Source organism: Colius striatus, chromosome 1 (genome assembly GCF_028858725.1).
Source record: "Colius striatus isolate bColStr4 chromosome 1, bColStr4.1.hap1, whole genome shotgun sequence".
NCBI classification, from domain to species: Eukaryota; Metazoa; Chordata; class Aves; order Coliiformes; family Coliidae; genus Colius; species Colius striatus.
Window position 1 is genome coordinate 98,542,014 of NC_084759.1, and position 22,437 is coordinate 98,564,450.

General features: G+C 40.4%; 1 protein-coding gene across 4 annotated transcripts in view; it reads right to left on the reverse strand.

Moving 5' to 3' along the window:
* Nucleotides 1-21,226, reverse strand: part of JAM2 (junctional adhesion molecule 2) — a 36,593-nt gene extending 15,367 nt beyond the window's left edge. Inside the window, exons 1-2 of one of the 4 annotated variants that reach the window (XM_061988659.1) lie at nucleotides 21,112-21,201; nucleotides 19,017-19,147 (exon numbers count right to left, since the gene is read on the reverse strand). Coding sequence is in view for 1 of the 4 variants with exons in the window: in XM_061988657.1 (XP_061844641.1) it covers nucleotides 21,112-21,166 (55 nt within the window). In the remaining 3 variants the exon portion in view is untranslated. Of the gene's footprint in view, nucleotides 1-19,016; nucleotides 19,148-19,258; nucleotides 19,433-21,111 lie in introns of those variants that run through there. The other 3 variants (XM_061988658.1, XM_061988657.1, XM_061988660.1) reach the window with 3 other exon arrangements.
* Nucleotides 21,227-22,437: the final 1,211 nt, after the last annotated feature.

The following is a 22,437-nucleotide window of genomic DNA, read 5'->3' on the forward strand; positions in this document are numbered from 1 at the left end:
TGGACACTCCTAATGCAGTCCACATGCTCCGTTCACATTAGCCAATTGAACAATTGTTACAGAGGGTATGAACAAGAACTGATCCCTGTAGGGTCTTGCCAGAGCAGAGGAGGAGAATCATCTCACTCAAACTGCTGGCCACACTTCTTTTCATGTCGCCCAGGATATGGCTGGCTTTCTGGGCTGAGTACATGTTGCCAGCTTATATCCAGCGTTTCATGCTCTTCTTGGCAGGGCTGCTCTCAATCCACTTATCCTCCAACCTTGCACTTCACCCGTTGAACTTCATGAGGTTCACATGGGCCCACTTCTCAGGCTTGTCCAAGTCCCCATAGATGGCATCTCATCCCTCAGGCATGTCAACTGCACTACTTGGTGTCACCTGCAAACTTGCTGAGGGTGCACTTGATCCCACTGTCTGACTAAACAGCGCTGGTCCCATACACCACCATGGCTTTCTTCTCAGTTAAAGATGATTCCTTATCATTCAAGTTTGGCACAAAAGAGGGAATTCTCCATCCATATGGTCACCACAGTCCTTCCTCTCCATAACTGTCTATCTTACAGCATCTTTAAAAAAAATATAGATTGTGGTTCTACTGGTATCTATAACCATTGCCTCAAAGTCATGGAACCACAGTTAGAATAGATGTTTGAGTCTCCAGAACTGTAACAAAAGTTTAGTAACTCATTCACTGTATCCTTTTATGGTGAATTGACCTTGGCCAGCTGACACATGCCAAGCCAGGGCATGACAGAGCGTAGGATGTAGGTCCTCAACATCATAGGAGAGAAAATAAAATGAAAAAGCTCTGGGGTCAAGAGAAAGGCAGGGAAATCACTTTGCAAATCACCAATACAGGCCAACTAGACTCAACGGAGGGAAAGTTAATTGTTTATTGTCAATTAAAAAGAGAGTAAGTGCAGGGCTTTTGGGGAATGAGAGTTGTGGTCAGTCTGTAACAGCTCCTCTCTGCCATTCTTTCCTTCACGCACTTTTCCCATCTTCCAACGTGGACAGTCAAGAGCCTGCTCCAAGATGGATTGTCCATGCATTTCAGCTTCCTCTACAGTATATCTACTCGTTCTGGTGTGGGATCCTCCATGGGCTGCAGCTCAGACATCTGCTCTAGCATGGTCCTCCACGGGCTACAGAGCAATACCTGCTCCATCAGTTACTCCATGGGCTAGAGAGGATTCTCCTGCTCTCCCCTGGGTGCTCACAGGGCTGTTTTGCCTCAGAGCTGGGCAGCATTTTCCTCACACAGGCTTTCCCTGGGCACTGCTATGGTGGTTGCAGGGCTCAGCCATGTCCTGTGGTGGGTGGGTTGGAGCCCACTGGAACCATCTGTATCTGGCACAGGGTAGCCCTGGCCTCTCCTCACAGCAGTCGGCCTGCAGCTCCTCACAGCTCCTATGCACCACCAATGTGCCCCCCCCACCCCGTACTACTCTTCAGAGCTATGGTTTTCTAGATCTCACCATCTACTTTCCCCCTTCCAAATGTGCATGTCCAATATTTCTTGTTTCTATGAGAATACAGTTTCACACCTGCATGTGAACACACAATATAAAGTGAATTTTCATATGTGCACATAACTGACATCCAAATTTGTGTGCAACTATCCTGTTTTTAATGTTTTAGTTTTGTCACCTTTGTGTTACCTCAAAATAGTTACAACAGAAGTTTATAATATAAAAAATAAGTAAGTGAATAAGACAATTCCAGCAATGCCATTGATGTGCCCTTAAAATATTGAAATAGCAAAAAATATTTGCATTACAAATAGCACTTGAAGTTTTTTTCCATGGCATCAAGAAATAAAACTTTTGTGTTGGACTTGAACTAAAGAATTAAAAAACCCCAAAATGACCACTCCCACACACATCCCCTGTTGAAATCGGATGAGGTAACTGTTTCTCCAACACCTCCCAAGCTAGGATTTCTCCTGCACATCCACACGGAGCCCATCTCTTTGCTTTTGTCCAAGCTTAGTCTAGAATAAAGCCTGAAGTCATTAAGTCATCTTCCTTTTAATCTATTAAGCTCTGTTCAGTTTTAGGGAAATAAAATGAACTTTTGACTTTCACCCAAACCATGTTGTTTCTAGAACAATACACACATCCCCTCATTCTATATATGTCAACAGATAATAAATGCTGTTTATTAACATCTTCCTTCACATATTCATGATGGGGAGGAGCATTTTATTCTGAAGCTCTGACAGCAGCCAGCATTTACTAACACTTATGTAGGAAGCATTTCTATGACTCCATGATGTGAGTAAAGTAATTTATAAATGACTGTCACATCAGCCTCTCTGTCTGCACAGAAAACATCTCAAATGTATGCAATTCATCACTGAATTGCATTCACTGTAATTCACCTGGAAATTTATCTCCTCTTTAATACAGCTGTCACATAGCTCACTGTCATGGTCTAAATATTTATAAGGTAAAACTCATTTTCTTATTGTGACTTTTATGACTTCTGGGGCAAGATCATGGCCCTTCTCATTGTGGAAGTTAAAATGAAATTACTTTGCATACTTTGCATTGAGAACCTGCAATTACACAAAGTCTCCATACTTCCCCTTGCATCAAGGAATTTACAGAATACATGAAGATGCTATTATGCAATGCAGTAAGTGCAAGATATGTCACAAAAAAATGTTCAGCATACACAAAGCTCCCCTCCTCACACACACACCACAAATATACATGATGCTCTTCAAGAAGCAGTACAGTCAAAACAACTCCAAGTATCTTAAGGTGGTACAGAGACAGCTGACTAAATTAAAACTTTCATATATGCTCATCAAGCAGAATGACTTAAAAACTAAAGCACTTATCCCTTAAAATGTCTTTTTAGAAATGTCTCCACCAATTGTTCAGAATTTAGTTTGGATTTTAATTCACCATATAAAAAGCAAGTGAAAAAAACCCCCATATTACTGCACTAGTAAACTTTTTATTAAACACTTTTACATAGAACGAACAAATCTACCCCTACTCTTATATCTCAGTGACTTCATTTGGAAGTAAATCCACAGAATACACACTTTCTGTCTGATAATCACTCACATAGCTATAAAGTGACACTCCTAGCTGGAGGAATCATTAAGGAAAAGCATATTAATCAAATCAAAGGAAACAGTGTGCCTGGAGGAAATTACATGAGAACGGAATAAAAACAAAGTACAAGAGAAAAAGCAGTCTTGTGCTATTTGTTTTGCCAAGTTCTAAATAGCAGGTGGTCTAAAGCAAAACATAACAAAGGATTTCAGAGGATACTCTAATTTAGGAAGTTTGATGTCCCAAGAATAAAGAAATAATGAAGTCCCTGAAAGAGAATGAAATAATACAATCCCTGAAAGAGAACAGAAAGCCAGACATCTGTTTGGCATTAGCATCCTTCAGACACAGGACCACCTCAGGACAAATCATCAGCAATGTGCTTAGATACTGATGCAGGCTTGTCAGCTTTGTAATGACCTAGCATGAGATACTCAAATAGTACCTAGAGTTTTGTCATAGTCACAGCATTTAAACACTCTCATCTCTTCTGACTCTTCCATTGCCAAATTCTTTTCCTAAGAGTAGTCAACAGACATTTAGTCAACAGGTAACATAGTCCATAAATGGGGAAGGCAGAGGAGAAGTTATCCACATTTGGACAGAATTAGTTGCAAATCACCTACAAAAAAATAAAAAAACCCTAAGTAAAAAAAAGACTAACCCCCATTCATTCTTCCGAATAGTCTAAGATGCAGCTGCTACAACTGAAAAGCTACCAACCCTGCTAACAGTCACACTGGCAGGCTAAACTATGTTAACTGACAGTTAACAGACAGCCAGGGCTCAGACCCAACAATTTTCCCAACCACACTGCTGTTAGCAGTCAGTCTTTAAGCAGTCTTCACCATTCCTCAGTTCTGCTAGGTGAACACTGACCTCCAGCAAACATGCAGGAGAGAGATTGGGAATATTCCCAGCCTCTGCAGGAGCCTCCTGTGTTGGCCAGAGTCTTTAATCAATCTCTGAAACCCGTGATTTAGGCACCAAACCATAGACTGAAATAACTGGAGTAAACCCAGCTTCATTACATAAATGTAACATGAGCATGGCATTAAGAATTCAAATTTTGGTCAAAGGCTAGAAGAAATTATTTCACATCATGGTGGGGAAAAAGAAAAAAAAAAGATAAAGGAGCTTAGCTTCAGTCTTTCAGTTATTTTGAGTTACAAAGTTTCTTGACTCTCAAAGAATAACAACAAAACAGGATTTACTTTTGGCAGAGGATATCCAAAAAAAATTAAAAAAAACCCCAACCCAATCCTGAATATCTTCAGCCACAGAAAACAAATAAGGGAGGAGTCTGAAGAGGGAGTCTGTAGGGTGGGAATAAGCCCATCTAAACCCAGATGTGGAGAGCAAGTTTGTATTTTAATAGGTGTGATGTGACTGCATGAAGGATGGTAACCCAAGAATCACATAATGGTAGGGATTGGAAGGGACCTTTAGAGATCATCTAGTTCAATCCCCCTGCAGAAGAAGGTTCACCTAGATCAGGTTGCATAGGAACATGTCCAGGCAGGTCTTGAAGACCTCCAAGGAAGGAGACTCCACAACCCCTCTGGGCAGCCTGTGCCACTGCTCCCTCACCCTCACAGTGAAATAGTTTTTTCTTGTATTTAAGTTGAACTTTTTGTGTTCCAGCTTCATCCCATTACCCCTTGTTCCATTGCTAGCTACTACAGAAAAAAGGGATGTCCCAACCTCCAGACACCCATCCTTTAGATATTTATAAATGTTAATAAGATCTCCTTGGGGGTTGGACTAGATGATCTCTAAAGGTCCCTTCCAACCCCTACCATTCTATGATTCTACAATTCTCCTCTCAGTCCACTCTCTTCTGGACTAAACAGTCCCAGTTCCTGCAGCCTTTCCTCATGAAAGATGTTCCAGTCCCCTGATCATCTTGGTGGCCCTTTGCTGGACTCTTTCCAGCACTTGAAATTCTTTAGTCCCTCTTAAGCTGAGGAGCCCAGAACTGGACACAGGACTCCAGATGAGGCCTCACCAGGGCAGAGTAGAGGGGGAGAAGAACCTCCCTTGACCTGCTGGCTGCACTCTTCTTGATGCATCCCAACATGCCAAAGAGAACACACATTTTCTGTCTGACCAGCTAAAAGGGTTTAAAAAACACAAAAGGAACTTAAAAGAGATTCTTAGCCATCCCTTCATTTATGTGGTAGCTGTCAAAACATGACAGAAGTGTTGCTGTCAACTAGTCGACCTAAACACAGCAAGTTTTAGTTGTTTTCACCCTGGAGCTGCTGCAGCTATGAGACCTGGTGGATATATATAGAAGTCTAGAGAGTAGTTTAACACATTGAAATTTGTGGCAAGATTTCCAGCACTCTTACCACCTAATTCGGACAGACCTTGCAAATGTTTTCAGTCAAAGAAGAAAACCTAGGGATCTTACCCTATGTAAGTACATCAGTTCCCTACATCAGTGGCAAATGAGAAAAGTTCTTCTAGCACCTTGGAGAAACTACTAAAAAAAAGTTAAGTTCTTATTTCTTACAACTATAAGGAAAAATCTTCCTCAATGCAAGCAAATGTGATGCTGGTTTCCTGGCACTATGAAGAAGTTGTTCTAATGTGTCTGTGCAGATAGTGTTTCAAGTATCAGGAAAAAAAAACCCACTGATAGTTATTTTCAGTATTTAGACAGTACTATAAATGCAGTATCTTGGTCTTGACTCTTGTGAGTGATACAGATAGAGCAGAAGCAGCAGGCTTAGAAGGCTCAAAGGACAGTGGGATGCAGAGAATTAAAGCTCATCTGCAGAGTAACACAGCTTTACTTCTGTGTTGTAAGCAGTGCCTTTTCCATAAGGAGATGTATTAATAACCTCATGAAAAGGCTTGTAATCAACTGTAATTTGTGCACATAGATACCTGGTTACTTTCCCTTCCCTCTTTTTATACAAGCCCTCTTCTAACTTCTGACACTTTTTTTATTCATGGAGAAATAGACTAGGCTTTCAGAGAAAGGGAAGAGCTTGGGCAGTAAGAGTAGCTAAAACCTGTATTTATTTTGGATTGTCTTTTGGAAGAGCAGCTATTACAAACTAAAATTCCATCCTTACAGCTGAGTATCTGACACATAAAATTGGCCTTCCCCCCACCCCCAGCACAACCAAAAGTATCTCCCAAAACCCAAAGGCATTTTCCCATCTTCCAGCCCAGGCTTTAACGCATAAACAGTGGAGTAAATCTCCACTCTATTTGCTCTCCTGAGCAGAGCTATACCTTTGAAGCAGTTAACAAGGCTACCATCCAGATGGTAGTTTGGTTAGATATACAACATATACAGTAAGTATCTTATTGGGAAATTAGTAGCTTCTCTTTTCACTTGTTTTTATTAAAAGATCATAAATGAAGGGTAGAAGCAGTCATATAAATAACAGTAGAATTTTAAAAACATTAAGTAAGACAAAGCAGTCAAGTTTTAAGGTATCCTGCCTGCAGGACCTCTATTGCAACAAAGCAAGGTCTCACCCTAAAGTGCACTTAGGGTGGTTCCTACAGACAGTAAAACTGGACAAGTAAAAGATACTTCAGGAAAAAAAAAGCAAACAAAACCACAAAACACACCCCTGAAACTTAGGCAAAAAAGTACGGAGTTTCAATGGCCAAGCTACTCAAGTTCAAATAGTTTTTCTTGGATTTACTATTTATTACATACCCAGAGGTCTAGAGCCCAATACAAAAAGTGCTATTTTATTTAGATACAGCATAACAATAAAAACAATCCTTCACACTCATTTGTTACAGAGAATAGTTGTTAAATAAGCTTCAAGTCTGCCTTCATAATGGAAATCACATGAGAAACAGAATGAAGAACTGCATTTTCATCTATCCAGGAGTTACTTAGAGAAAGAAAAGCTTTGCCAAGAAGTGACTAAGAGCAGGATTTCTACCTGTATTAAAAGCTGATATTGGATGAGCTCTCAGTCTCACAGGGAGAAGAAATTCTTGTGTTAAATGCCTCAAGTAGAGCAGACTAGCAAAGATTTTTTCAGTTATAATACCAACCTAAGGAGGAGTTAATCCTTGGCTTTGTGTACTGTTTAGTGTAATCTGGTAGGCTAGTATACAGTTGACAGTACCCTAATCCTTAATTTTCAAAGTTAAGCAAAAAAAAAAAAAAACCACCAAACCACACACCAAAAAATCACCTCAAAAGGAAAAGTAGTAAGATAGAGATTTTTCAGAGCCGATTATCTAAAGTTATCAGTAGTAGTCCTAAGAATTTAAGATCATGTTAATGCTCCATTTCAGAGCAGAGCTCTGTTGGCCCTGGAAACTCAAAACTAGAAGTGTGTGTAGAGGAGAAAGTAGGGAATGAAAATGAAGTGGCATGAGACAAGAAAGGAAGAGATTATTTAGGTCAGCCTTTTTGAAGAAACTCAGCACTAAAGCACAACAATTCCAGATAAACTGAACAGCCTCCCCAGTGCTTTCAGCAGTCCAAATACTGAAAGATTACTGCATGAAATGGGGTGGTAAATTCTGGAGGAGAAAAAATATATATATATAATTGTCAAAACATAAAACTGAATTCCCCCCTTTTTTTTTTGTCTCCTCTTTTTCTACTCACACAGATGAGAGGAACAGTCTGAATTCACAGCTTGCAAAGATTCAATGTAGCATGGAGATCACTCCAACAGAAAGATAATCCAGAAAGCATATGCTATCAGCCAAATATTTATAGTTTGCACTTTTACAAGACTCCAAACTCTGCTACTCTTTTTGTCTCCATGGTAATTCAGAGGGAGCTTCTGAAGATGGGGGATGGGGTTTTAAAGTAGTTATACTCCCATTAAAAAAAAAAAAAAAAGCAGCCTATTTTCCAGCCCTCTCTCACCCCTGCTCAACTTTGGTTTCCACGGCAACTCAGTTGCAGCTCAAAGACAGCTTGTAAATGTAGTGCAACCCTATCACTGCTTCAGTTGTTCCTTATTTTAAGATGTACCAGGATGCTGACGACTTGTGTCTGGTACCATCATCTTTCTAAAGATCATGAGAGCAGACTATGGGAGTAGAAGCCCATTGCCACTGCCATCCTGCCCACCTCATATCACACACTATGGTAGCAATCTAAAGAAAGAGGCTTCCAGTTGCATTACTAGGTGTACCAACTCAATAAAACTGACTACCCATTGCAAACTAGCATGTTCCTCTGAAGTCAATAGTACTAAACTGTTTTACAAAAACAGTAAAATGAGCCCTGAAACACCCATCTGTGAGAAACCAGAAGAAATCATCTCCTCCAAAACTACCACAACCAATCTGGCCTACAAATTAAGATAAAGATCTCTGAAATCTCCCACAACATTTAAGTGACTTTTGCTGGAATTGCTAAGCCATTGAAAAGTATAAATATTTTCAAGGTGTCATTTATATATCTACAGATACCCACATTACTTAACTAACAAAGCCTGAAAACAAATTTAGTTTACTTTCCAATTTCCAACCAGCATTGGTTACAATGCCAGGAAGCACCAAATGAAACTGGTGAAACTGCTCATTCAGAAACAGTGAAGTCATTCAGCCCCCTCACTGTAGGATCATGTTGCCAGATGATAGGAAGAACATTAAGATGATAAAATTTGATTTTGTTGTAAGTAAATCCATTGTTATAGAGACGGAATGTCTCTTCTCATAGTTAGTCTTATTCATTTAAGCTGGAAACAAATTTCTTGTGAATCATCAGTCCCTTGTCAAGGCTATAGCAGTTTTTCCTCAGTAGATCTTCAATCCCTTTCTGATTAATCTAAGTACTTCTACAAAGCACATTCACTGCAGAGGATGAGTACATATGAGTATGTATGAAGTCCTGGTTTCTAAAGGTATAGGAGTAGCTAACTAACTAGAATTGTGCATTGCAAACAGATCCTAAGTAGCAGGTGGGATAGCTAATTTGAGCAACTACATCCAAAAGTCTCATTTTCAGCAAGGTGTAATAATCAAAGCCAAGTCAGCATTGCCAACTTACATCCCCCCCTAAAGGAGATAATACATCTGAAATACATTAATTTTTTTCTAGTTCTCTCTGAAGCAAATATTGACCTTGAAAATACTTATATACTAATATGCAACAGATGTAAAAATATGCCTTGTGCTGAGTTTTTTAAAAGGGCTTTAAATAGTTTTTTTTCCCTATTCAATTTTTACTGACTTTGGGACATATCATGGCTTCATTCTAACTAACATGTCCATTAAAAAAAAAAAAAGTCAGATTATTTCCAAAACCAGTAGTATGCTCTTAAACACAAATACTCAGCAAGTGCATTGTGCAATGCTTTGTAAATTAGGGATCTCAGGAGATGTCTCCACTATCCAGGGGCGACAGGAGTGTATTCACTTGAGCAAAGTTCTCTCCAACCATGAATTACAGGACCGCATCCTACTAGCAAGTAACAGTTTTTAAACTTTTTTTCATCCAGAATAGAGACCAAAATCTTTGTTAATGCAGGCTGGGAACATGATGACCACTTCTCTCCTGGCCAATTTGATGAACCCCTCCTAATCATCCAAATGCTACTGCCAAATTAGCTCATCCCATTTTCATTCACACATGATCTCTTACACTGCCAAGTTTGCTTAATAGTCTTCCCCCGTCATGTTTTGTGACTATTATTTCCAATGAACATCACAGTTTACAGTACACATGTATATCTTTAGCCTTGATTCTGCAGGCCTTTAATAGATAATGTATTTCTTTAATATAAAACTATACAGAAGCACCTTCCGGCACAGTTAAACACAACTGAAATTGCTCCTTCAATTCAACTAAGGCAGATATGTAACAAGAAGAGCTAGAACAAACAGAAGATGTTTTGCAAGCTTGCAGGAGGAGGGTGATTAGAAGAAATCCTCCGGAAGGTAGAGCTAGGAACAATAGGTCACACTATAATAGGTGCCAAGTTTTCCTTCAAGGGGATGAAGAAAGTTAAGAAAATCCAACACAACAACAAAACTGCACTACATTCTTCACCACATTAAAAGCTACATAAGCAAAACAACATATGGGTATTCAGATTAGAAAACATTAGAAAAAACAACACTGGAAAGTTACTCGGGAAACAGGAATAAACATAGTAAGTTAACTCTGTGCTTGCTTTATTTATTTTTAAATCAGTGGTGATCACAGCTTTTTCAACAGAAGGGATGTGTCAGCTGCCACATCCTCAAGAATATCTGGGTAAGGCTCACTAATGAAACACTGCTATCTTGCATCAGAAGCAGCAAAAGCTCAGTATGTGAGCTAACATTCACAATTCAGTGGTTTGCTGTGTGTAATCAGATTTGATGATCTTGTCTGCAGGTACTTAAACTAAAGTTGTTTCATTCTCACAAAAAGGAAACAAAAAAAAAGATGTCACCAATTCTATAATACTACAACAAAACATAATCCAGGAGACAGAATGATTTGTATGGAAGACAAACCTGTCAGAATTAAGCAGTCCATCTGTGACAGTTCAGACACAGAAATAGTACCAGGAACACAGAGCTGAGAATTTTAGAATAATTTTCTTTTAAACTTATTACGTACATACTCTTTAAAAAAAATAAACCATACTTTATTAAGGATTCAGCCCCCTGCGTCACTACCTTCTCAAGCACAATTGGTGATTAAAAGTCTGATGATTAAAATGGCTGTATCTGGAACATTCTATCTTATATGCACTGTAGAATATCAAAAACCATGTTACATTTCTAGAATACTTGTTACAGTCAATAGAACACATTCCATGAAACTAGGACCCCCCGACAGGCATGCATTCTGCTATAACTATTGTTTTGCCATCTGCTTTGCTTACTTCTGCCTGTATTGCCTTTATAACCACTGAGACATTGATGCTCTAGAAACTTGCATGACACTATTATTCCTTAAACTAAAGTTTCCTTTAGAAAAAAAGGATAAATAAGACCACTTTGAAGGTGCTTGTGCTCCTTCAACTCAGGTCAACCGATTTGAATTTAGGAATCACTTTTTGGGAATGATGACTCAACAACAGGCCAACACCTATGGTGACATTATACAGGCAGATGTACATCAGCATAAATGCTGTGATCACATAGAATCCAAACACAAAATAAGGTCTTCAAAGTTCAGCCATAGGAGCTTCCTTGGATACTATCTGTCCATCCAGCATACATTTTTCATCCCATGGCAGAGGCAGCTAAAGAACATGGACCATCTACCCTTCAGTCACCACAACCAACTATCTAAAATGATCACCTTTCACACCACATTTTCATGTAAAAAATTTCGGCAGGGGTCCATAAAGTTATTAGGGATTCAAATGCAACATATAGGTGAATGATTTCAGCCTTAACAGCAATATGATGTGGAAGATTTATATTTCTGGTTTCCAGAGGATTAGTTGCATCTCAAAACTGAAGGTGTTTAAGTTACTAACGTATCTACACTGGATATCACATTTTAAATAGTATACCTATGAACAGGGTTACTAGGACTCCAGGCAGCTTCTTTATGAACACATTGGACACATAATCTACACTGTTATTTTGATTGTCATTCTCTCTAGTTACAATTTGTCCCTTTCTTCTTTGTATTCATCCAACATGAGATAATTTAGTTTCAGATGATGGGTAAATTAACTGTTCCACCACCAAGCTGTTCTTTTGCTTTGGAGGCAAGGGGAGCATACACTGACGTGTATGATCAACTGTTAAAGATGCCAATAAGATCCAAGTTAAATTCTGCCTACCTCCAAAATCAGATGAAGTTAAAACTAGTTGCGTTCAGAGCTTATCAAATGCTAGTCTGATCCTAACTATTGACTCATTTCCAGCTTTACAAAGCGAAATGTAAACTTTTGGGCTTAGCAGATTTTGTAATATAGATATTGTTTCAGGTTCTATCATTTTACAAGAAGACTAAGTATCTGTCTTAAGCGTTTTATTAACTTTTCATGAGAAAACAATTTTTCTGTGACTTTTTTATGCCCAGAGGGGTTATAGAGTCTCCTTCCTTGGAGGTCTTCAAGACCCTCCTGGACATGTTTCTATGCGACCTGGCCTGGGTGAACCTGCTTCTTCCGGGGGGTGGACTAGATGATCTCTAAAAGGTCCCTTCCAACCCCTACCATTCTATGATTCTATGAGTCTATGACTGAAGACTAGTTTAAAAAGGTAAGAAAAAGACTTCTGTTCAGTTTTGATGTTCCATAGAAGACATTTAGTTTGCTTTGACTCAAGAAAAATGTTCTGGACCTGAAAGCCATCCCCCTCCTCTTTCTCTGTTTACATAGCTTTCAAAAGCTTTGAATAAACTTTAAATAAGTTTAAATGCTTACAAAGAGACATTACTTCATTCTTCTCTCACAAAAGTCAGTGCATTCTCCCAGCAGCTATTTATGTTAGAAAGTCACTACACTTTTTGGTGACTGGGCAAAACTTTTGTAGCACAGTTTCCTCTCCCTTGAATTTGAACACAGCTGGGGAGTGAACAGCAACTGCATGTGGATTGCTACAGTTTCGAGGACTCAGCTAGAGATTGAATTGGAACATGATTGAAATAAGAAATAGAGTATACAGTGACAGGGGAAAAGTAGAGCTGAAACCCAATTTTTTAGTTAATCTATCTACATATAGTGCCAATTCCCTGCTGATAAACAGCTTCCCTGAATGACTTATCACCTAGAACATTATGTACTTACAGCACTTGACTTCAATAAGTAAACTTCTAGAAGTACCCCTGTGCCATCATTTCAACAACATTTAAAACTAACATATAGAAAGAGAAGAATCACAATTACTTTTTATGCTCAATACATTTCAGAAGACTTCTGTATAATTTGATTCAAACAGTGCTAGTTGATGTCCAGAATATAAGTTTCATTTAGAAAAGTGGAAAAAAAAGTGAAAGCCTCAGACTGTATCGGCAAGTAGCATACAGTAACATAACATAAAAGGTCACTTCTTGATGTCTAAGCATACTTCCACATTGTTTGAATCTGAATTTGTTTGCTTTACTAGTTGCTCTAACACTACAACATCATAATCTTAAAAATCTTATGAGCCCTTGCTACTACCTGTCTGTCCTAATCATCCCTCTCTTCTACAGTTTCATATGCTGTAGTCGTCTATTCCAATATTGAAATACCCATTTTCCTTTTAGGATCCTCTCAAATTATTATAATACTCTTGTGTATCAGTAAATCATATTACACCAGAGAGGACCATTATGTTGGTGAACAGAAGGCAACAATGACATCCATTGAAAGATACAAAGAATACTCAGAACAGTGACTAAAAAAAACCCTACATTTACCTTTTACCTAAAATATTTACTGACCTCTAAATGGAGAAGTACTAAGTCCTCTCAGAGGGCAAAGACCTTTACTGTAGAAACTCTTCCAACATCTAAGCACGGTTACAAGTGATCTTTTAATTAGCCTTTATGTGGACATAGGAGGAGAAAGAAAGAAAAAGATACATCATTTCCTCACTTACCAAGGACAAACATATGATACACGTTTGTTCTTTAGACAGGGGCACAAAACACACACCACAAACCAACAAGACAACAGAACTCAAACCAGCATCATTTAGCATGTATTTTTGTTTCTGAACAGTGCTAAGCATCAGTGATGTCTTCATTGATACCCTCCTACTTTGGTTTTAAAGGTCCTCCATTTCACTATTTGTACAGTTAGGAGTTCTGAACATCTGAAAGACGCTGGAGTTGTTTATGTGCAGTATAAACTAAGGATTAGTTATAATCTTCTGTCTCAAACAATGAAATACATGCATTATCTAAGTTACTAAAATTTATACCCCTTTCCAAATCTTGACATAACATCTTAATTGGCAAGACATCACATTAAAATTTGTTTAATTCAGCATTTAAAGTCTTCAATCATGTCACATTTGTTACAGAAAGCATGTATTTGTTTAGAATTAATTTGTACAACTTAAAGAGTTCATTAACACACACTCCGCTTTCATACAGTATGGTTCAGCTAAGTGCTTTATTCTCAGGAGGGCCTGATTTTCCCAATAATGTACATTTTTAAAAAACATTCAGGCTCTCAAGCGAGCTCAACACCCCAATACCAATAAACTGGACCCAGTAAAGCTCTATAGCATGAAAACAGCAGCTCGGAATGCCCCAGCCAGTGCCACTGAGCACTGCCTCAAGTCAGAGCTGCATGGGCTCCCAGCCAGTAATCCCCCATGAGTCCTGGAACCCCAAAGCCATTATTTCTCATCCCCTGCCACTGTGCCATCTCAGATTTTTCTGTATTTACGCAGGAAAGTGGCCTCCCCAAATACATAGTCCTTCACTATTAAATACATGGGACAGCTTGCTTGAACCTCAGTTTCAGAAGTGCTCATCACCACCAATCTGAACAGCGTCAAGGCTGCATCAAAGCCCTGTCACACTCCTTGAAATATCACTCAACTTGGCACAAAGGTACATAAAATGAGAGTCACAAAGAAGAAGCCAAGAGTTTAAGATAGGATTTCTCACCTTTGTGGTTGACTAGCTTGAAGACTGGAGGAGGCATGTAAAATGAGTTTATGCAGCCTAATAGTCAAGGGGCAAAAAATTGATATTTACTTCTTCAGACCAATTCATAGAAATGAAGAGGTACTGAAGCACAAAAGCTAGCCATAAGACTCACTTAAACACATCTAAACACTATACAGATATACCAGAATATGCGTTTTTACTCATTTTTCGCCAGTAGAGCTACCAGAAGGCTTCAGTTATTAACCAGGGCCTCCTGGAGTTAAGTACTGTACATTCAAGTGCTAAACTGCTGTCTAAAGCACATAATACATATTCAAACTCTAGTTTTCTGCATATCATTTGCTTGTATGTTTACAAGTATGCTAAGCACAAACATCTCTCCAATTCTAATCCAGCTCTAGCCAACACACACAAGTCCTTAGAATACTACCCCCAAGAATTTCTCCTAGTTCATACTGGGCACTTTCTGCAGACTGAGATAGACTACACAATCATTTCAGTTTATTATATCAATTTGAGCAAAACTCACTTCTCAAGAACGCATGCTCCATCATTACCTCTAAGCACTATGTACTGTTTGCTAACAATAAATATAGCCCCTATTGTAAATGTTATTTGGTACTAAACCCTTTAATACATCACCTTCCATCCAGACAATAATACGCTTTGTTTTCCTTTGAGTCTGATCCAGTGATTTGGACAGCGATTCTTGAGAGCATGTTCAACTCTTAAGAAGTCAATCAAAACGAAAGTAAATATATCTGTTGAAACTGCACACCTGTAGGGTCTGTTCTTTCCAGCTCAAGTCTACCTATTTCTTTTTAAAACAGCCAGGATCTAGTTTTAGCTATTTCAATGCAAGTTTCATTTTCCTATCTCTTACTGAAAACTGGTAAGTTTTGAACTTGTAAGAAAGCATGTCCAAAAAGGCTTATTGCCAGTTTTTTGTCATTGTTCCCTCTGCAAATAAACTTTGCGAGAAACTGGATGCAAACTTTAATTCCTATTAACCAGTAGGGGTTACAGACTTATTAGTGGTTCAAAAACTACCACTGCTATGACTTGCTGTTGGTCAGAAATGGCTATTTTCTTCTTCCAGCTCCTTCACCTCCCACTGTGTGTTGGAAAGTGACAAGTGAACAGGACCAGATGTTCAGCTGCCAAGCTCACCTTCTGCCTGGTTCAATAAATTTTATATAAGCATTTGAGTGCTCAATGATATACTGTGAGCACAGGATGTGACATAACTCATCGGAGTCCTCCAAAATAAAGTGGCTTTGGAAATGCAGGTGAGCACAAGCACTGGCAAACATCCAAATGCTCCTCCAGACTTACTTGCTGTCCCATTCTTTGAAATACATATTCATTTCTCTAAAAAAACCCCAGCATTTAGATGAAGGAAAATCAATCATTTGTCTTGTTTACAAGACACCATAATATTTGCTTTAAGCTTCCTGTGGTAAAATTACAGCACAATCATATACAGAATTTTCTGAAGAAATATTTTGTTAAACTGATGGTTCTTTAAAAAGTACTGGGGATGGAAAAATACATGCCAGAAAGTAAAACTGTAACAAAGGTAGCTTTACAACATTGCTGGGGGCAGGAGAGGGGAGCAGGAAGGTGAGCTAGTTGGAATAGAATTAACTTCTGGCAAATAAATTGCCTTTCAGCTTCCAAATAACATTTCCCTTTAAAGTGCTCGCTCCATTCTAAATTACCTACTAAACTAGAAAGTAAGAACTTGTAAACCATCTATTTTCCTACATATATGTAATACTGCCACAAGGTTACTAGGACGGAGAAAAAGAAAAGCAACCAGAAAAACAAGAAAAAACAACACTAAGGTAATTCATTGTATACATCCACAGGGATAGTATTTTGAGCAAATTCTTTTTTGTTTGATATCATTGTACAACTTCAAGGGAACCTTAATTTAACAATTCCATATGGCCCTGGCAAAAAATTCTGCAATGACAAATAGGAATGTCTGCCTTGTGCTTCAATTGTTTTGATTTACAAGATATTTATATTGCAACGTGGACATTTCTAGCTGTGTGAACATTTCTCAGTAATCTTCCTTTATGTAAGCATTTACACTGGAGTCACCTCTAGCATTGCTGAGGGAAAGTAAGTCTTACTTTTAAGAAAAACGTTTCCAAACAACTGCAGGGAACCAATGATAAACTGACTGTCTTCAGAAGCACACCACGACAAAGATGACATTTTGAGTTTTAATGGACTCTAAGTAGATCATCCCATATGTAAACTTTTCAATCTCAGTTTCAGAATTAAATTACTAGCTGTTCCCACCCCTCCGAAAGTACTGACAACACAAACGTACACTCCTGTCCAAAACAGGGAGCTTGCTCACTGCTGCTGCAGAAGCCCCGCATGGATGTCATTGTTCATCTTTGTGAAAAAGTATCACTATTATTTGATTGTTGGAGGAAGAAAGAAAACCCATCTCCAACCCACTGCTTATTAATTTTCTTATTATCACTTGTACAAGAAGATTCTCCCATACTTGAGGACTTCTCTCTGGTGACTACAAGCATTTGAGAAGTTGAAGCACTTGGGGCACCCTGTGCAGAACAGTTAAAAGCCTTGTCTATGTCTATCATTTTTAACTCACTTTAAAAATAGGTCTGCACCCACCCCTCAATAATAGTAGGGGTCAGTTAGTGGTCACAGACAAGTTTGGTAGCTTTAGGTCACAAAAGATCCTACACGTTTTGTGAAGTCAGTCAGCTGAAGAGAAAAGGTGAAGTCAATGTTCAACTACTTGCGAGTTCTGACCTAGTCATCTGTGATGTCATCGGTTTCTACAGCAGAACCCTGTAGCTACCATGTTGCTGCCAAAACAGCCTGCAGTAGGAAACACAGGTATAATACAGGAAACAATTGCAAAAACATCTCATCTATTTAATTGAATTACACAAAGAAGAGCTTGTCCAGGCTCAATCACATCTGCTAATTACAGCGGTAGTTCTCCCATTATTAATGCCAGATCCCCTACAGTAGCCACAGTTACTGAAAATATATGTTCTTTGACATGACCAAAGAATTGTTGCAGTGTTAACACTGAGCAAACAGTAACTCAGTTTTTAGTTTTGTACATCCAGTAGTAGGCTGTGAGGCCAGTAACCTGAACTAAGGACACCACAGGGCCAGCCAGGGATCAGCTCTCTCTGCTTCCTCTCAGATGGAGAAAGAGGAGAGAGACAAAGCCCTTGCCACAGAACAGCACTGCTTCTGTCTTCTTTCAAGTAGCAGGCCGAGGTTTAAAGTGAAATAGCATGACTTGGTCAAATGCAGCAAAGATCATGATTTCTGAGAGAAGTGCAAATAACTCACAGCTGAAATTTCCTCTGAGCCATGAGGATCTAACCAAAAGGGTAAAATTATGAAGGTTATAACAAGATAGAGGGAGGAGCACATCCTCCTTTTAAAGATAAGAAGGGCTTCCACACCAATTCTCAATTCTGTCATTTTAGAAGCATTCAGGTATCTTGTGCAGTGCAAAAAAAAGTTAGGTTGAACATTAGAAAAAAAACATTGCTTTTCTGTTGTTAACTTTCATTTACTTGCTTATATTTAAGATGTTTGCTCTCATCTCACAGTCTCTGTTATGGTACCCAAGAGTCTATGCAGGTTTGCAGACCACTAGCAAACTCTAGCAAAGAAATGTTGCTTCTCAAAACAGCAAGAGGAGAAATTTTCCTTTGACATCTCCCCACTTCCTCTCCAAAAAATAGGTAGTCTGGCTTATAGTATTATGTTGTACAGGTGTTACTAGAGAAGTACACAGTCTTATATAAGACACCCCATCTCACCTAAACAAACACTCCAATTTAGAGATCACAGTAAGTCCCTATCAAGTTAACCCAGTAAACAAAGAGGGTTCGGCAGAAGACTGGGAGTTGACAGTATTCTCAGTTTTGAGTACATGAGTTATACACTAACATATAATCAGAAAAAACACAAAGACTTTCACTGTAAATTTCTATAGCCATTGCTGTCACGCTTTACAAATTCTTGTCAGGGGCAGGAGTGAAGATACAGAGGTTCTAGACCAAAAAAGCCTTTTGTACGTGGCTGAAAGACTCCTGAGCACTAAGGAATGTTTGTTTTAAAGTGAAAAAGCTCCAACCAAAACAAGGAAACAAAATCTCACCTTATTTATTGCTCAAACTACACCAGTGAACTCCATCATGTTTATGCAAGACTATTTATTGCCTCTGCATTGTCCTCACACAGCCACATTTTACTGGATTTGCTTCCAGCACCTGCAAGTTTAATTTCTAATGTACAGTAATGCAAGTAAAAATCACACCTAGAAGGCTCACAAAAGGGCCAAATCATCTGTAAATACAATCTCCTCCAGAGCAGCCATGATATTTAACAACATTAATTTCTGTATACTTACTAATTGTTTTGCCGTCAGAACTCACAAGTCTTTCTTTGACGTTATTTGGAAAGTTTCAAAAGATGCCAGAGTTTCAGGAGCTCATGCTGACAGAGAATATGACTGATGACCTCCAACTCCCTTACTTTCCCCTAAATTAAAGGTCAAAGAGAAAGTTTAACTCACAAAAAACCCACTATTTTTGAGGGTCACTAATACTTCTTAGTAAGTTCTCACTGAAAAAAAATCCAAACCTCACATACCTCAACATTGTTCTTGGCTACACTGATGTTCTCTATTTAACTTATATAGCTCCTAATTTCTGTAGCTAAACTACTAAGTTGTCTATGCCTGCTCCACACTACAATTCTCACACAGTTCAAGTATCAACTACTACCCGCTTTTCCTCATTAGTTTCAGCCCATTCACCGTTATCTCCAGAGCATGTGGGTCCCACATAAGAGACTGAGAAGCCCATATATCTGACTTCGATGTCAGTCTTACTGTTCATGTGAACATACTGCAGTCTTAAGAGCAGCAGCAGACTCCCAATTGCCTGGATTTCTGCCTGGATTTCCTCTGGATCACACAAACAATCAGCATTTCCACACCCACCTACAGTCACTTTCTTCATGTGACAACTTCTTATCAGCATCTTGCTGGTAAACTTTCTCCCCACCTGGCATTTCTTGGGAATTGGGACAGGAAGAGGAAAAGAAATGAGCAAGTCTGACAACAATGTAGGCACCAGACTTTGATATGCTGTACTGCTTCCAAACCACCCTCTATCATTTCCTCACTAGTCAAAGCCAGCATCACTAACAGACACAACTAACCAGAAAGCTAAGCAGCCTGAATACATGGAAACTTGTCACCAAAAAAACCCCCACAGCAGCCTTATGGGCTCAGATATACCCATGCAACTATCAACAAATGAAGGAAAAAAGAAAAAAAGCAAAGAAAATAAGTCTTATTATTATTTACTATAGGAATTAGAAATGCTGCGCTAGCTGCTTATCTAACAGCCCAAAATTTCCTACAAGGGCTCACTGGAACAAAGAGAAAGGGAAAGAAAAATGCCGCCAAATCAGAGACCTAACAGACCACTCATCATTTCAAGCCTTTCCTTGATAGGACTCAACCCTCCGCTACAAAAAGAGCTTCCACACAAGTTCTGTTGGGCAAGGAGGAATGAAAAGGAAACTACAAAACATACACAGCCTCAGTGCCACATCCAGAACAGACTGAGAACCATCCCAGGCTGGCCGCAGACAGACTCTTCGTTGCAAGGCTGCACTACATAATTCTTTTTGAGCCATTAATGCCACGGACAGACTCTTTCCTTACAATACCAACAACACAAGAAGTAGCATACAACAAGAGCATACTAAGATGTGTGTGTGTGTCACCAAGTGACAGCCTGAACACACAACTGGTACTGTTAATGCTGTATATTGACTCACTGCTTCTTCACAGGTGTGTCACCCCATGATCTGGGGTTTTGCTGAGTTTTTTCTTTTTTTCCCCCATGTGTTTTCGGGATGAGGCAGCTTTTGGCAACTTATTTTTACTTCCACACTCCCCTTTTATTTCTAACGGCTTAGACAATAGGGCCATAAATATACTGGGAATGTAAGTGCGTTCAGAACGCCACTGCCTTGTGCTGGAACAGGCCCGGCTTAAAGAGGTTACAGCTGTGTGAAAACACGAGACACATGGAAATTATCAGCGCGCACTCCCTCGGTAGCAGCGAAGGGTGCGATCGCTCGCGATTCCCTGTTGGAGCGCGGACTCGGCTCCTCTCGCCCCGGCGGCACGGGAGGTTGAAGTGACCTGCCGCTGCGACTCCCCTCGCCCAGTCTGCAGACACCCCGGGCCGGGCAGCGCCGCCGCGGGGGCGGCTCTCAGCGGGGCGCGGCAGGGCAGGGCCGGGGCGGCGGCCGGGGAAGGGCGAGCCGGCAGCCCCGGGGCCGAGTCCTTTCCCCTCAACGCAGCCTTAGGCGGGACCGCACCCCGCGGCTAAGGAAGCCCAGCGGCCGCAGGGCCACCGCCGGAGCGAGCGGTACGCGACAGCCTTCAAGCACCCGCTCCGCGGGAAACGGACGCGGCCACTTACAGCTCAGGACCCCCAAGTAACCGAGAAGCAGCAGGCGGAGACTCTGACTCGCCATCTTCCCGGCGACGGCCGCTCCCCACCGGCGGCAGTTCCTAATAACCGCCGGGCGACGGCAGCGGCGGCGGGGTGTGAGGCGCGGCCGGGGAGGGGAGGGACTGGGGGGGGGAGGCGGGCGGGCGGCTGGCTCGGCTCGGCCCGGCCCGGCCCGGCCCGGCCCGGCCTCGCTTCGCCCTGGGGGAGGCAACTGTCAGCAGGTGCTGCTGCTCGAGCACACGGTCCGCTAATCTCTGCCTCATCCTCCGCAGCCACCGCAAAACTTTTAACGTGTCCGAGGAGGCGGCTGCGAGCGGCGGGAGCCGCGGCGGGGCTGCGCTCTGGCCGCCCGCCCGCCCGCCCTTCCCCAGGGCGCTTCGGAGCGGGGGCCGCGGCGGGAGGCAGCTCCGCGCCAGCTCCGATCGCATCGTCTTCCTTCTCAGCCCCCGCGCATCCCGGGGCTGTATTGTGTTGTATTCAGCAGCTTTTTCCCCTTCCTTGTTTCTTTATTTTAAACTGTGAGATCCTCACAAGCTCAAGGACATTTGTTGCAACAGAATAAACTTTTCATCACGAAAAGCTTAAGCTTCACAAAGAAAACCATAGGCCCTGTTGGTACATTTCCCGACGTCAGCCCTAACTGGGGTGGAAGTAGGAATAACGGTGAAATCACGAAGCAAAAGATGATCCGAATGAGAAGAGAGCGATGTAGTGACGAGTTACTGTTTTAAGGCTGTAAACGAAGCCACAGTAGCTCCTTGTGCCTGTGCTGCTGGGATGGAAAAAGCCCCACCGACCCATGGGCCAGTCTTGTTAACTGGCAGAAGATGGGCTATGCCATGACCTGTAAAGCCTTTGTAACTGTTAGTTTATACCAGCCTCGGAGATTCTTGATGAAATATACAAGAGGTGCAATGGCCCTTTAAATTTATGAATTGAGGAAAATTACTCATTGTGACAGTTAACTGTGCATCTGAGTAGCTTCTAATGACATCTTAAAAATACATTACCACTGATGTAATACAGTTCTATGACAAGAAAAGCATTTATCTGATACTCAGAGCAGCAACATTGGCTAGATTTTGTTAGACTGTAGCAAAATGAGAAAATACTATTTATAAATAAAATCTCTAACAGCTATTTTAACGGAGACTAAAAAAGTTGGATACCATGGTGCTCCTCATGTCAAATCTTATTAGCTTATTTTTTTCACGTGTTTAGAATACAAGTAATATTTTTTTTTTAAATTGTATTTATCATAGAATCATAAGGGTTGGAAGGGACCTCGAAAGA